Consider the following 16,943-nt stretch of genomic DNA (forward strand, 5'->3'; position numbering starts at 1 on the left):
ACTGTGGCCAGGAGGCGACCCCCCCAGGATGCAAACCCAAGATAAACAATGCAAAAAATGCCAAATGACCAAAAATGCTAGAACGCCTTATTCACATCTGCTCTGACTACGCAAATCGATCGTGATGTTTTTACTTTTTCGTGCAATGCACTCTGCTGCCCAGGAAGGAACAATGGTCACCTAGATTGTAGGCCAGCGCGAATAAATAACGAGGACAAAGACGGACCGGAAAACAGCGCTATTTTTCCCGCTGTCTCTGCCATCGTCACTTCCTGAATGTTATTCGTGCTGCCATACAAGCTTCTTGGGACCAACTAGCCCAGCAACCAAAGATATTTCAACAGGACTTGTCGGGCTAGTTGGTTGATCATAATGCAAAAAAAGACGAACTGCGCAACAAGAACACGGACGAAAGGGAGGCAGACACACACTAACGCAGAACTGCGTTAGTGTGTGTCTGCCTCCCTTTCGTCCGTGTTCTTGTTGCGCAGTTCGTCTTTTTTTTGCACCAAAGATAATGGGCACCTCTTAGCTGCAATGTTGATTTCCTCTCCATGACTATCCTAGGATTTCATCGACTTCTCTCTTCTCCAAAACACACGTGGTCCTGTCCTCTTCCCAACCCTTAACGCTCTCCCTGTATTTTTCATTGCAAGGACCATCGCGCTGGGTTGAGTTCAATTTCAAAAGGTGCTTTTTTTATCACTTGTATTCTGTGGGCCCAAATGGTTCTTGGTGGTGATAATAAAATATGATCCTAAGTGATACATATTGGGAGCTTACAGTAGTCATATATCATAGGAAGGGAGAGGGCTTAGTTGTAACCCACACGAAAATTGTCTCGTCTTGTTGCATGCCTATTTCGATGTGGTAAAATGGACGCTAAATGTGAAGGGGCATGTAAGTGTTCGTTCTCCTTTGTGTAGTTTTACAATTAAGGGGTTTACACCTAGATGGCAAGTTATGTGAAATGCCTTGATATCTTAACTAACTTGTTAAACAACTACTTCTCCTGGGACACCAGCCGTCAGGGAGTCCAATGTCCCCTAGCTATTCTTGTTTACGGTGTGCCCAATCATCCTTTCAGTGTGCTTTTGTGATTCTGATTGCACTGCGGTGGTCTGAGCTGGTTTTTGAGACCGGGAAATGAACTGAGGAAATTGCCACAGAGAGAAAACTGCATTAAAAATGGATATTTAAGCCTAAACAAAACTGAAATAAATTGGTCACAGAAGCATGAAAATCAAAGCTCCCTGTAGTATTGAGCAGCAAATTTACAAAGAAATTTTTGTCTCTTGGAGCCCCAAGTCTCATGAAGGATTCAAAATTTTTCGGTATGTCCAGGTACGTCCTCGCACGCCATATTCTAACGGTCAACTGCAGCATTTGGAACAGAAGGCAAAGAAGTTCCGCTAAACCCGTATTCATATGTGTTGCGGCGTTGTACGAACCCTGAGATGATTTTGATGTGGGCTATTTCGTCTACTTAATTTCTGTCAGTGCTTAGCGTTTTTGTCCCACTTCCTCAACGCATAGCTGTAGCGCCTGATGGTATTACATGACACTGTTTTTAGATTTCACTTCTAATCGCTTTTTATCACACCACATGTGCACAAGCACTTGGCGCCACCACTCCCACGGCCCCTGCTAGTAATCCGTTGCATGTCAACCCGCTAGAAGCCAGGAAACGTAATGAACCTTGCCTTAGGTGTTTTAACGCGAAAAAATTCATAGGTATTAGTGCGTAGATTTTCCACTTTCGCACATCTAGGAACGTATCTTTATCGAACGCGGGCTGCTCCTCAGAATTTTCTGCGAAAGCCTTTATGAAAAACACAAATGAACTTTTGCCCAAGTTTCAAAACTTTTCTCGAACAAACAAAAAAAACATCGTGATAGGAGCACTCCTGGACAACTCGGGCAGAGCACAATTTATAACAGCGGCGATCCACGTCTCCGTTGAAATCTTCGCACGAAAACTTGCACCTCAGTGTCGCGATACGACTTTGTTCGCTGCCGGCCTGCTCGGGAGGCTTTGAGCAAGTTCACTGGTACTTCTACCCCAGCAGTATCAACGAACGGGCTCCTCGTCAACGCAGTCCACGCTGTTGGAACTGTCGAAGACTCTGTTGCGTTCACTGTCTCACAATTTCCCTAAAGGTGAGATACCGGTTAGGCGAGCTTGTGCATACGCTCTGATATAAATGCGTTCTGCAGAGATGCCCTTTTGCACGCTTTAGGGGTAACGCTTGGTGAAACGATGTCGTTGTCCTCTTTTGTGGTGGCGTGGTCGGCGCAAGCTGCACGCCGCACACCAACACCCACACCTCCAAACCCCTGCCACCCCAACCAGCGAATTATTACTGGAGCCGACTACTCCAACAGTGCCGTCGCCGCGCCCTCACACCCTCTCTCACTTTCCCTCTCACGCCGACCTCCCGCCTTGTACGGATGGACGAGGAGTCGTGCGTGACTGTGTGTGAGCGTTATGGTCACAGCTTGATGCACGCTTGTCCCGCGCCTCTACACCCCACCCTCGCTTACCAGGAAGTACTAAACGCTTCGACTATCATGATTAGCACTTCGTGCCATCCCAGGTGTCACTTTAATCGCATAGCCGTAAGAGCAGATCTCCGGTGGTTATTTTCTTCATGCGGCGGTGCTCACCGCCCCTCGCTGTTTCGCTGCACCAGCGCCGTTGGGGCAGAGGCTGTCGCGTAGTAAATGCACCGTTACGTGACTCGTTTTGATTTACGTCGTTTTGGGACCCCCGCAGGTGCGCGGTTTTTGAATGGCGCTAGAAATGGCAGAAATTAGTTCGGCCGCAGCGGCCAGGCTAATTACGTTTTCGAAACCCTAAAAAGAGATATCACTATTACTAACGGCTGGCTACAAATCCCTAATTGCATCTGGCCGCCTATCAAGGAAAAAGTTTACTACTAGAATCTAGTTAATCACTTTGCTAGTTAACATAATTGACATGTTTTCTGACGTCCGCCAACGCTTGTATTACTATGCCTCAAAGAGCTTCTGCTTGCCTCAAAAACCCATATTTAAAATTACGTGGCGTACTTCCCTCAAACGCCTGGTATACCAACGCGGAACACAAGACATGTGATGTCGTCCTCCCCTACAGCCTCTTCGCGTACAACACCGTAGTTCTGGAGATTAACCAGATGACGCCGTTTAGCCTCGCCCACGGTACGGAGGCGACAACCGCGTTTGACGGCATGCTGTAAAACGTCATCTATGAATACCCCCTCGACGTAAACCATGAGATGCCTGACAGCTTGCCCGTCTAGAGACCGTATACCAGCAGCGCACTGACGCCAGACGCTTTAGCGTACGAAGACGTGACGCGGAAAACAAACCAGTGGACAGAGTTTGGGTCATGATACCCATTCGCCATCCATGACTCAACGAAAAGCTTTTGCGCCGTTATTTTCGCGAGTACAAGATTCTTCGCCGGATAGGTGAACTGGAGTATGCAGTTGTTCCTGATCGAGTGACGACATCCCAGCTATGCTGTTCCCAGCCAAAAGTGTTGCATTTTGTGCGCCAAAATCAATGTTATGCGCGCTCACCTACGCTTTCCGTTCGTACAAGCAATCTTTATTTTTTGCCGGCTTTCTTATCGTTGTGAAAAGTCGGGCCAATGCATTTTTAAGAGGGCAGTTATACCTAAATGCTTTGTATAGTTTATTTGTTCGCGCGCGAAACCGCCGGCACTCAGCTTTCTCATTTAGTTTCTGATGAGAGGTGCTACTAGAATTATTCAGCTTGTGACAAGAATCAAGCCGTATACTCCCTTTTTTTTAACGTAAGAAGGCTTTTGATAGCATTTGCCTCGTTCTTTTGCTTGATAAGATTTCTCCACTGGGATTTCGAGGTTAATTTTTGCAATTGCTTGCTAACGTCTTACAGGATAGGCGCCAATATGTGTCGACTTCAAGATTCCATAGCGATTTCATGGCAATTACATCCGGAGTCCCGCAAGGTTCTATATTGGGTCCTCTGTTATTCAAGCTGTACGTTAATGATCTTGCTAACAAGGCGCCTGTTTTACTTCTCCAATATGCTGACGACACTGTCATGGCTTCATGCGCAAAGCAATAGATTGATGCAGTTAGAGCAATACAGATGGCAGCTATTAAAGCCATGGACTGGTTTAAGTGTAATCTTATCAAAATTAATATTTCTAAAAAGCAACCTATATGTTCTCATAACCTGTTAAAACAATTTAAGTTGAGTGATACTGTTTCTTTGCGCACTTCATCCTGTTTGCATTGTAACTGTGGACCAGTAAGATATGCGCAGTCGGTCTAATATTTTGGTCTGATCTTCCGCAGTGATCTCCCTTGGAACTCATACTTTTCTTTTGTTTACCAAAGACTTCGTGCTCTATCGTGCGTGCTATGTAATATTAGATATTATCACCGACAAACGTAGGGCGACACAAAAGGGGCTTATAATCGGTTGGCGAAGAAGGCCAGCAGCGCGCGTCTGAGCGGGAACGTCTTCTTCCTCGGTCTCACACGAGCCCAGTCATGCCGCTCGGCCGCATGGCGGCGCTCGCAGAATGTGACCAGTGTGGCAATATTTTGTGCCTTTTTTGTGCCTAAATGTGTTACACATGCTCTAGTCTAGAGTGTGCTTAGATATGGAATCACTGTTTATGGTCGCTGCACTGTTCGCTGGCTGCACGGGGTGAATTTAAGAATATTGCCTACGACTTGTCCATTGGTAATGACATTGATATTTTTAGAAGACTAAACCTTCCAAGTTTTAACGCTTTGTTAACGTAAACTGTTTTGTTAAGACGTTTCTGGTGCAGTGATTTCAGCATTCCATATGTTCCTGCACGTGATTTAAGACCAAAATACCGTTACTGCATTCCTCGCTCCTCAACCCGGTACAGAAAGAGCACACGTCAGTACTATGTACTGCCTGTTTCAATAGTTCGCCGCCTAGTGTATTCCGCATGGAAGCTAAGTACACCCTGAAAAAAACTTTGCGATACGTCTCTGCGTTGCTTCCTGCCCCATAATTATTTCATGTAATGTTACTGTCTTAATTTCAAAGTACTGTCATCCCTCTTGATGTAATAGTTACGTCTCTATATTTGTATGTCTGTGTTAAGTTTTTTTTTTGTAAAGTTCACTGCGATGTCTTTATTTTTCCTCTCTTTTGCCAACGTTTGCTGTATACCAGGCGCTGCCACTCAAGGCTCTTGAGGCTTTGGTAGGCCCGATTTATGCTGTATGAAAATCAGCATGAATAAAAGTGCTATCCGTCCGTCCGTCTGTCTGTCCGTCTGTCTGTCTGTCCGTCCGTCCGTTCGTCCGTCCGTCCGTCCGTCCGTCCGTCCGTCCGTCCGTCCGTCCGTCCGTCCGTCTGTCTGTCTGTCTGTCTGTCTGTCTGTCTGTCTGTCTGTCTGTCTGTCTGTCTGTCTGTCTGTCTGTCTGTCTGTCTGTCTGTCTGTCTGTCTGTCTGTCTGTCTGTCTGTCTGTCTGTCTGTCTGTCTGTCTGTCTGTCTGTCTGTCTGTCTGTCTGTCTGTCTGTCTGTCTGTCTGTCTGTCTGTCTGTCTGTCTGTCTGTCTGTCTGTCTGTCTGTCTGTCTGTCTGTCTGTCTGTCTGTCTGTCTGTCTGTCTGTCTCTGTATGTCTGTATGTCTGTTAGTCTGTCTGTCTGTGTCTGTCTGTCCGTCCGTCCATCCGTCTGTCTGTCTGTCTCAGTCTGTCTCAAATACTTCTTGCCGCGCGCAACGGTGTCGGTGTTCTTCAGTTGTTCGAGATTGTCGCAGGCGATTCGAGCGCCACGTCTCCACAGTTTTTCGTCATATTTAAACTGAGCGCTTTCCGGTGTCGCGGTAATTCTGTGTTTGCACAACCACCGAGGACATTCCTTGATATTACCGACGCCAAGTTGTTCATTTCCTTACGGGACCCTTTCAACCCAAAAAGAAATGTTTTTGAAAGGCTTCTGCTGCATCCCTCACTTGTGGACTGCCGTCATCCACCACGTGAGAATAATAGAGCTAATAAGTAGAGAAAATATTTGTTTAGAAACTTTTAATAACCATAATGAATTGCTGTAATCAGAGATTCATTCGCAATGGCGATGTGCAAGGTGTCACGGGTTTAGTTGTCCAGTCTGTCCAAAATATTTGAGAGGGGTATATGACCGCTGAGAGAGGAGACCTTCCGGCAACATATGTCAGAATATCGACGAGCTTCCTATCCCTGCAATTCATTTAAAGCCTCATTATCATCCTGAACCGCCGCAGCGAACTTCCGACGCTCATCAGAGCATAATTTCTCAGGAAGTGAACACCAAAAACTGCAATTGGTTTTCGTCTAAGGCAGCTGTCATTTTTTCTGACCGCACTGCTTGCGACTAGTTCAATGAATGTGAGCCACTTAAAATTGAGAATTACATGCAGAAGAATGTAATTTACGATACTTACGGCAGGCCTGAAAGCAACAGAAAAATGTAATGCAGTTATTGTTCCCAGAAAGTAACCTTCTAAATGGAAACAAAAAATCAGCCGCCAGTCATGCTCAACAATGTAGGACGTATAAGTTCTACTCTTGTACACTTCACTGGTTTGCTGCACACGCACAGTTTGGATAAGCGTTGTAACCTTCCTGCTTGCCCGTCGCTGAAGTCTGTTCATTAGCTTATGGACACGCAGTTTGCATTAAATATTTTTCTTGAATCATTCATTCATTGACAAAATTGTATAACTAACCGTAGCTTTTGCCTGATGATGCTAAGAATAACAGTGTCTATGGTTAAGCCGCCTACATGAAGCAAAAGCCCAGCCTCTTTTCGTCTCATCCTTTCCGAGGCTTTCATTTTGTAATTTATATAGCATCCATAAAAGGACCTTCGAGGCAGATAAATCTGGAATTTCCAATCTGTGTAGAGTTATTTCACAGACATTTTTGCACTTGCAGCGTTCGCGAAAAGGTCGAAGTGAGGATAACCATATAGGAAATCCGTTCAGGTATATCACGTTGCTTCCCTTTTCACGTTACCTCATCTTTGTTTTTTTAAAATATGCATGTTGGTTCTTCCGTGAATACATCGTTTTGCCATACTTTATGCAATCCACGAAGCAAATCACTTCATTAGATTCATTACCACGTCCGTCCGACTGTGTGCAAGTCCATTCCTGCGCTCTGCTGTTACCATGTACACAAATATACACGTCTTGTAACACTTAAATCAGCTAAATTACCAAACGACTTTCTAATAGTGAACGATTAATACTAATGATTAGTGAATAGTTACATAACTGAGTATCAGTGCTTGAAGCACATCTGCATTGGACAGACTTAGGTAGATGGTAAATGATAATCACTTATATCTCATGATTTATGGTTATGGGGCAACGTGGAGGGCTGTCATACCTTTCCCTGCCAACGAACGTCAAACCTAGGAACCTTAATATTATCAGCAGCAAATCTAACGTGCAGAAGAGAACTGGCATGCGAAACAAAAAACAGAAACATAACCGCCCCTAAAGAGGAATTACAAGCAAGGTTGATTAACTCGTAGGAGGGGCTGTCTTCGCGCCTTTCTCTACTTTAGTTACCGCTTTTTTTGTTGCTGAGTACTGTTGTATAAGTGAAAACTACAGCGCACAGTGAAGCAGACACAATAAAATCAGGAGTTTCTCCTGTGGATGATTTTAACAGCCTTGATATCTTATCTTTTAGATTTCACCTAAAAATGCGCCATTAATAATTATGGAAAGAAAACTGAAAAACAAAAGCCGTTTATTTCATCCCAAAACAAAGGGAACTAAGGTTGAGGAGGAGCTCAGGCTTCTAACCAACGTTTCGAAAAGAGGATGTCTTCGTCTATGCAAAGCGTTCATCACTGGTGGGGTAAAGAGGGCATTCGCTCAGAGGACCAAGCTTCGGTGAGGCGGAGGAGGGTGGTGAGAGGGAAGCGAGGTGAGATGGGCAGCGTGAATGTGAAAAAGGGTCGTCCAGGCAGTGTGGCTGTTGCAGAGAATTACTCTCATCTCATTCTCCTCCTTCTCTAATCTGCTTCCTCCTCGAAGTGAAAGCCCTATTTGACACCCGCCAATAATGAACGGTTTTCCCAGAAAAAAAAACAAGCCTTTTTGCCGAAATCTTGGCTGAAAAAACAGAGCCTCCACTCTCAGCTCTTGTTCACGTGGTTTCGTGTTGTCAGGAATTCCATCTTCCTGCCTTCTCGCTACCATGAGCAAGCCTGTTATCTGCTATATGTGCCTTCATGTTGCCCGGTGCGTCCGAACACAGTCGTACTCACCTCCGCAATCAATCAGTGAGCCAATGAGGCTAACCGGCCAAGACGCGAGGCCGTGATCGACGTTCATTTCTTCCATGATGCCAATGTACAGGAAGCCTGAAGACCGGCTCGACGCTGACTCCATCGTCGTCATGAAGAAGGCTAGCACAACAACACCCCAGCACTTGTCTACGCCCAACGTACAGCCGTTTCCCTTTGTCGGCATCCCGTCATCACTTGTTTTGGGAGCCTCCTTGCTTTCACAGAGCACAGTTTCCTTTCCGGGTCGCCCAACACAGACAGCAAACCATGGTTCCTTCTTTGGAGGCCCTGGAGAGTCGCTCTCCGTGATAGGCATTCGGCGCCTTTTGTGCAGGTAGCGGAGCCTGGATGGTACGGAGTCCGGAAATTCGCCTTGGCCCTGTCGCATTGACAAACCAAAACTTCATTCGTACGAGACAGGTTTTTTGGCTAGCAAAAAAAAGTTCTACAAGCAAGCAAAATATTAGATAAGGCAGAACACAGCGTGAAGTTTGCAACCCAGTTTATCCCATTCAGTGCCGCGGAAATGAAACATTTTTCGTTTGTGACCGTTAGCACTTCTAAGCTCGTTCTTCAGTTTTGTACCGCCGGTGCCCGCAGAGCACCTGTCTCGATTGACAGGTGCCAAAGTGACAGGTTGGGAAAAGGAGGGAAAGTGAAAGTAATTGAGGGTGGAGGCGATTGATGGCGTAAGGGACATCGTGGTCGACATTCAGAATTTAGGTGCGCGGAGAGTCGATAGCTAGTACAGTGTTCCATGCTATGTTTCCGGCGGAAAAGTGTGTCACACGACACGCCGCACCGCCTCTCTACTGGCGGCGGTGGTGCATCACCCGGCAAACTAAGCAGCTAACCAGGACGCTGTAGTGCATGCGATCGAACACTGGAGGGGAGCCTTTTATTTCTTCCACAGCATTGTAACAATTATTTGCTCTCACACCACAAGTGTGCTCGAACTTTCGTTTTACAGACTCGTAACCAACATGTGCGTTTTTCCTAGGAATACAGCCTGTTCTCTCGAGCACAAATTAGCCTCGAAATGAAAAGTAATTAAAAGCAAGAAGGGTGTTCAGCACTCGTAAAAACATCTTTGACTCTTGGTTCACGCTCTGCGCATGATTTGGATATGTTGAATAATCACTAACATTTATAGTATGAACTTTTATTTCTATGAAAATAGCCAAGGATAAATACAGCAGTGCTATAGAATAGCATCATTTTAAACATGTGGATAAAAATTGTAATTCCTTGGGATAAAGGGAGACTTGAAAAATATTTATGCCATTGTAGGAATAAAGCGACTATAGCACGGTTTATTTCATCATTGTATTATTTAGCAAAGCAACGCTAATGTTATTTGAAGATTTAGTCCTGAGGAGGAGTGAATCAGTTTTTCCATTATGGCAGTTCCTTAATGTAACGAGTTCAGAGCCATGGACTGCCCGACATATCACTAACACTGAATTGTAAAAGAATACTGTAGTAGTAACTTATTCTTGCAAAAACATAGTGTCTCTTTATATTAGTGATAACTCGGCTCGAGATTTTCTGGGATATTTATTATAGGAACTACAGATTGTGTGCAGCGATAAATGAAAAGACTATTTCAGGAAAACTAGTGGCAAATCCTACACCCTAAACAGCTAAAACTTCAAGTACTACTGCATCGTAAGATAATAGAGCAGTTTTGAACTTTTCTATTTACGTATTGTATGCACGAGAGTGCTTCCGTGCTCAATTGCTCATCTTAACATTCAGAAGTTTTCAGAATATGGTTATTTTAACTATCTTGTTATCAAAAGGAGTGCGGAAAGGGTACCTAACTTCTATACGATTTTAACTCATTAGTTGGAAACATCTTGCAGGCTACAAAAAAATGAGCCGCGAAGCTCGGCACAAGGCATAGAACAACAAGACAGTAAGGAGCGTTAGTTAGAAGTAAGAACTGAGCCGGAGACCACAGCTACGAACTTAGATGACGAGCAAATAGCAAATATCGTTTTCCAGAAAAAAGAAAGGTAGGCGTGCGTATTATTACTGCGATTGATGAGTTGAAAAGTCTGGCCTCGAACGCTTAATCACTTGGTGCACTTCCGTAATTAACAGCCAATTTATTGTTCGTGGCCTCAGCCAGTTATTGGCTGCTTAAACGTATACTTATTGCTGAGGCCGCAAAAAAGTTTTCATGCATCTGTGCGGAAGTGTTTTCTTTTCGTTGCACGATTAATAGAAATCAATGCGACGAATTTATTTTTCTCTTTGATACGCTTGGTTTCCCTCTGGATGTAGATGTACTGTTTAAAAGAGGGCTGCGTGACAGCAGTAATTTCCAGCTGTATTCTTTTTGACATTTCCTATGAATGGGACCACAACACGCGGTGATGGTGTTTGCATCTCCGTCAGTAAGAAGTTAACTGCTATGTACTGGAAGAGCTATGCTGTAACATTGTTGATATCGACTTTGCGTCAATGCGAGCGGTAGTGCGGTCCGTTGGGCCAGTTGTTCCCATGTTCTATTTTTGATCTACTCATTTAACGCATCATTCTACACAAATATGATGCTAAGTGGTAACTTCCACATAGATATAATGATGCACAACACACAACAGCGAACGTTCGACGGAATATTGAAATGTTTTGGCTTCATAGTTATTAAAACGGCACCTATTCGTCTCATTTCAACATCACAAACATAAATAGATAGATAGATATGTTTATTTGAGTGTGCCTCAACAGCCAAGTGGCCTAAACGAGCGCACACTAGGTCAGATACATCAAAAACACCACTTCAAAAGATTTAAAAGCAGGCACGAAAACAACAATTAGGCAAATATGTCCATGTCAATAAACGTTTTGTTATATAAGATTTGTAAACGAGTCATTGGACAGATGGCGTGCAAATCTGGATAAAATGTGTCGAAACATTTTGCAGCTTTTGCATGCGGCACACGAAAATTCAGCGACATCAGTAAGGTCCCACAGTTAATGTAACCGCGCACGACGTTTTGCAGAAACTGCATGTCACGTATGCGTCGCCTGTCGCCAAGGGTAGACATATTGAGGTCTGCCAAGAGAGAATCATAGTCGTAGAAACGACGGCGACCAATATATCTATCATAATAGATGCGTATGAACTTACGTTGGACATTTTCAATTTTCGTGCAATAGGCGACAGATACGCTATTCCAGGCTACTGACGCGAACTCAAGACGCGGTCTCACAAGGGCACAGTATAGAGTGCGTAGACATTCGTGCCGTCGAAATTTTTTTGTTAATCTAGAGATAAGACCAATATGCCTCAATGCGCGTAACACAATTGAATTTACATGCAGTCTAAAATCAAGCTTTGAATCAACAACAACACCAAGGTCTCGTACATGGGCCACGCGAGAAATCTCACCCGCCAAAAGTGTGTAATCAAACGTAACTGTGTCGCGTTTCCTAGTTAGAGACAGGACGGAAGTCTTCTTAATATTCAGTTTTAAGCGATTCATCAAACACCAATTCTCAACGTTGTTAATGTCAGCTTGCAATTGGCGGCAGTCCTCAATATCTCCAATATTACGGAATAATTTGAAATCATCTGCGAAGAGCAAAATTCTCGAGTTCTTGACATGTAACGGCAAATCATTAATAAACACTAAAAACAACAGCGGTCCTAAGTTGGAGCCCTGAGGCACTCCCGAAGATGACAGAAATTCGTTGGACACACAGCCGGAAAATCGTACCATGTTACGGCGGCTGCCAAGGTAGCTTTTGAGCCACCTGCAGTATATGGGGCAAAGTCCGTATCTTTCCATCTTCATCAGAAGTACCTCATGGGAAACCATATCGAAAGCTTTAGTCATGTCAAAGTAGACTACATCTACCTGACCACGATTAAATACATGTGGCCCAGTATAATCAAGAAAGCTGCATAAATTCGTTTCCACAGAGCGACCTTTCAAAAAACCGTGCTGCAGAATCGAGATCTTCTGTTTGAAGTATGAGCCCATGCGTTCGCACATAATCATTTCAAAAACTTTCGCAAAAGAACAAATTAGTGACACAGGACGAAAGTTGTTTACATCACAAGCATCGCCAGACTTGAATACAGGAACAACTACTGACAACTTCCAATGACGAGGGAAAACACCAGTTCGCAACGATAAGTTGAACAAATGCGCCAAAACAGGGCCGAAAATGCCAGCGCATCCTTTGATTATGAAGCTGGGAATTTCATCAATTCCTGTTCAAAGTTTTGGCTTAAGTTTCTGAATCGCCGAAAGAACCTCATGCTCAGTGACAATATCATAAGCTAAACAGTCAGCGCTGTCTTCAAGAGTGATAACAGCAGTTGTGTTATCATGGCGCACAAAACAAGAGCTGAAGTGATCAGCAAAAGCTTGGCACACATCTTGATGTTTAAAACAGATGCCATCGCGCGTCTTTATCACAGCAGCACTAACCTTATCATTTCTTTGCTTGCGCACAAAATCCCAAAAACTGCGCTTGGTTCCTTTTTAAAGTTCTGTTCGAGAAGTCTGTGGTAGTCGGCTTCATCACGTGCAATCAGTTTTTTCACAATTTTTCTGCACAATGAATATCTTTGGTACCAATATTCACTTTCTGATTTCACGTAGAGTTTGTGATACTTCTGTTTTTTCTTCAAGTATTGTCTCAAATCGTGCGAAAACCAGCATGGAAATCTACACTTCTTCGATTTACGGTGAGGTATACATTTTTTCATTATACCTTGTACAGTTGATGTAAGTAGCTCAACGCCTGTGTTTACATCCTCAGTCTCAAGCAATTCTGACCAGTCGTAGGCCAGAATATCATTGTACAGCCTAAGGTAATTGCCATACGCGTATCTAAATTTTTCTGGCACCATCTCACGCACTGCACGAAACGACAAGAAGAACGACAAGGTAAACGGGCAATGATATTTGTCTACCAGAACAAGAGGATCGCGCACCGCTTGCACGCCAAAAAGAGGCACATTAGATAAAATTAGGTCTAAAATGTTTCCAGCACAGTTCTTCATTGTATTAAATTGATATAAACCATGAAAATTACTAAAATCAATTAAACATTCGGCTTTTTCTCGAGTTGCTGTGCAGTCACTAGTGACCAACCCAGTGGACCAATCGACCTTAGGAAGATTAAAGTCCCCGTAGATGTGAACCTTGTACTTCAAAAAATCAATTTTTTCCCCAATATCCAAAAAATGATCGGTAAAAACGTTAGGAGCAGAATTTGGTGGAAAGTAGTAACAGCCGACTAGATAGTGCGATTTGTCACACGTTGGAATTTCCAACCACACACATTCTTCGTATGTCTCTAGGTCTGGTCTCCTAAAAGCATTTAGCACAGAACGGCAGGCTATCAGAACTCCGCCCCCGTATTTAATCTTGTCAGAGTACACCCTATCGGCCCTGAAAACAGTGTATTCATCTGAGAAATAACACGCACTTGAACATGATGAGTTTAGCCACGTTTCCGTCAGGCACATAATGTCATACTCACATTCGTATGCATTCGCGAAGAGAGCTTCCCTTTTAGTTCGCAGCCCTCTCGTGTTTTGGTAATACAGCTTAATTTCCTGAGCTGTATTACCAAAACACGAGAGGGCTGCGAACTAAAAGGGAAGCTCTCTTCGCGAATGCGATTACTTATTCATTACAAGCATTTATTCTTTGCTTATTTTATCAGGTGTTACTTGCTGCGATTTTATCCATGACATGCGCATATATGTGAATACCAGAGTAATTCATAAGCCAACAAGACGTAAGTTGTATTCAGGCTTCATTTATGGGCTTCAACGTCCCAAAGCAACTCAGGTTATGAGGGACGACGCAGTGGACAGTCCGGATAATTTCAGCTACATGGAGTTCTTAAGCGTGCACTGCATCGTACAGCACACGGGGCTCTAGTATTTCGTCTCCATCGAAATTCGACCGCAGCGGCCAGGATCAAATTCGTGTATTACGGGTCAGCAGCCGAGCACTATAACCGCTCAGCCACCGCGGCGGCTTTAGTTTGCATTCATTTGATTATGTAACACGAGCAGCCCTGGAAAGTCCTCGTGCAGAAATTTCGCTGGAAGATTGGAGTGATATATATGCTATAGGCACCGGAAATTTGGCGTTTAATCTATATTTTAGAAAAAAATTCCGGTGCTCGAAACAAACATCTTAGTTAAAAGCAGGAGCACTTCTTCAAAATAACAAAAACTGTGGCTATCACATGAGTTGTACGGCCGTATTATAATTTGCATGTTTTTTGATGCACAGTATGTAAGTACTACTCCTAAAAAGGAGTTGTTAAAAATGTTCGGAAAAAAATTTAAATGTCACTCCCAACGAAAAAAGGAATTTAAGAAAAATATTTTGATATAAATGTACGGATGATCTCTGGAGATAGCTCCGACAACAATATAGACTTTCTCTTGACAGTGAACCAGTCGACAGTGTTACTTACTGGGACACTAAGTTCAGGCCACTTCCTATCATTAGGTTCAGTTCAGGCCAACTTTTATTTTTGTTTTTTGTCGAAAACTACTGATAGGAACAAACCGGCATTTATTCTTGCCATCTAAACACCAGTTTTCTGCTAGTCTCAAAGGGTGAAACTAAAGCCAGGAGCAACAAACTTAATAATTCATGTGTATCTTTGTTTCGGCGAATTCAGCGATGCCTTGCTGCAAGAGTTGACTGCGTCCCGGTAACATTAATTTGGTTTGCTTTACACAATAAACAAAACGCTGAAGCAGGGCTTAGAAAACTGCGCCAACCCAGGCTGGAATGAAAGGGGGATCGCCCACTGCAATTCCTTGCTCACCATCTGCGTCAAAAATTCACCATGTCTGTCCCAAACGTACTGTTATAAGAACAAGAACTGCGCAAAAATATATCTGGTGATCAAAACTGCCTATGGTTGCGATCCGTGTGTTTACCTTTTCTTATTTTCTAGCTTACACTACGCCGTTCCTATGAGGACCAAAGCGCAGCGTGCACTAGCCTCATTGCTGCAAAAATTTGCAAGGCTAAGTGGTTAGGCTGCTGAAAATTTAAAATTGGTTTTGAGGAAAGCAAATGGCGCTGTACCTGGCACACATCGGCAGAGGTGGCCAAATGACTCATTTTAACGTTTCCTCCCTCACCTTCACTTTTGATTCCATGTCCCTGCCTCACCCGCGCCCTCATTTTGAAAAGTTATCCGGCCCTCCCTCGCCCTCACCCTGACTTCGAAAAATTTGGTCGCCCTCCCTCGCCCTCACACCGCCGGCCCTCCCTCAGAATCACTCTCACTAACAGTCGTTTTAAAACTCCAGCTATGTTTTTTGTAGTCGCCACCTTCTGGCGATATTAATGAGTAATGAACATACAAGACCAGCCCTCAAGGCACGTTTGTACGACAGCCTACATGCTTATATTGTGCGTGCACGTGTGTGTAGTGTTGTTTGAGCTAATACGTGAGACAAAACCTAGACAGTAACGAGTTGAGCCCCAAAATATCACTCTGCCTTTACTTCGGGCTCGCACTGAATGCATATATGTGCCCTGAGCTTATAACATTTCATTCTTATCTATATTCAAAGCTAATGTGAGTCAGTGCGTTGTGGCGTGTGTGTACGAAAACTAATGTACACCAAGAATATTTAGAAAACAATTTTGTGCTTAGCGCGTCTTTTAATTGTCGCGGTGAACGCTACTGTATTGTTTTCTAAATATTCTTGGCGTACATTAGTTTTTGCCCACACACAACAAGCCCACGATTTCAAACTACAGCGTGAGAGACTGGCAGTTTAACACGCGTGAACGCGGGTGCGTTGCGAAGACGACTGGAATTCAAGCGCAGCTCGAGAGCTCGGCAGTTCGTTCAAGCAGGAAGTTAAGATTTCTCCCTACAGATTGATGATCTGAGGAAAGTGTATGAACCGGCCGACTTCAAACCGGAGTGGCACTTGATGTGCTCAGCCTTACCTTGCTCTGTCTTTTAGAGCGTCAAGCTCTACTTCACGAGTTTCGGGTCTCAGCGTTATGCATTATAACGCAAACCGCAACCCAGTGGTTGCCATAGCCATTGAGGTGGTTACATAACGGAATGAAATAATAAAAGGCGGCAGCGCGATGCCCGAGCACCCCAAATAATTAGGGGCGTGCGAATAGTACTTTTTGCAAACTTAATCCGACCCGAATAGACTACGGAATCGAATACAGATAGTTTGGTTGAAAACCGAATCGAATACGAATCGAATAATGAGGGAACCTATTCGAATACGAATATTTTGACGAATATTCGCTATTTGTGCGAATATTCAATGAGCAATCCTGAGGAACAGCGACGCGCTGCCTTCGCAGTTATAGCTGTATCTTTTAAAAGAGGCAACACTGATCTCCATATGGTGCTTCGCAACACGAAGTAAGTGTATTAATTTTATCATTGATGATATGCGCATAAAAAGTACCCTTGCTCTTGATAACGGAACATAATAAACCAGCGCCACATCGAAGTGCATGAGATGGGCGAGAGCTTACGTCTGAGGCATGGCCTCCGATGTAAAGCATGAAGGCCCGGTTTGCTAAACCTGCCTGGGCCCTGCTGCGTCGTCCAATCTCTAAGGCCATGTA

The 16,943-nt window shown here is 44.0% G+C and overlaps 1 protein-coding gene across 4 annotated transcripts in view; it reads right to left on the bottom strand.

Moving 5' to 3' along the window:
- The window catches only part of LOC144119150 (monocarboxylate transporter 12-like), a 52,915-nt gene that overhangs the window by 9,770 nt on the left and 26,202 nt on the right, over positions 1–16,943 (bottom strand). For all 4 annotated transcript variants that reach the window (XM_077651848.1, XM_077651846.1, XM_077651847.1 and 1 more), the window contains one exon: positions 8,308–8,707. In XM_077651848.1, the coding sequence (XP_077507974.1) occupies positions 8,308–8,707 (400 nt within the window). The remainder of the gene's footprint in view (positions 1–8,307; positions 8,708–16,943) is intronic.

The sequence above is a fragment of the Amblyomma americanum genome, chromosome 2 (genome assembly GCF_052857255.1).
Source record: "Amblyomma americanum isolate KBUSLIRL-KWMA chromosome 2, ASM5285725v1, whole genome shotgun sequence".
NCBI lineage: Eukaryota > Metazoa > Arthropoda > Arachnida > Ixodida > Ixodidae > Amblyomma > Amblyomma americanum.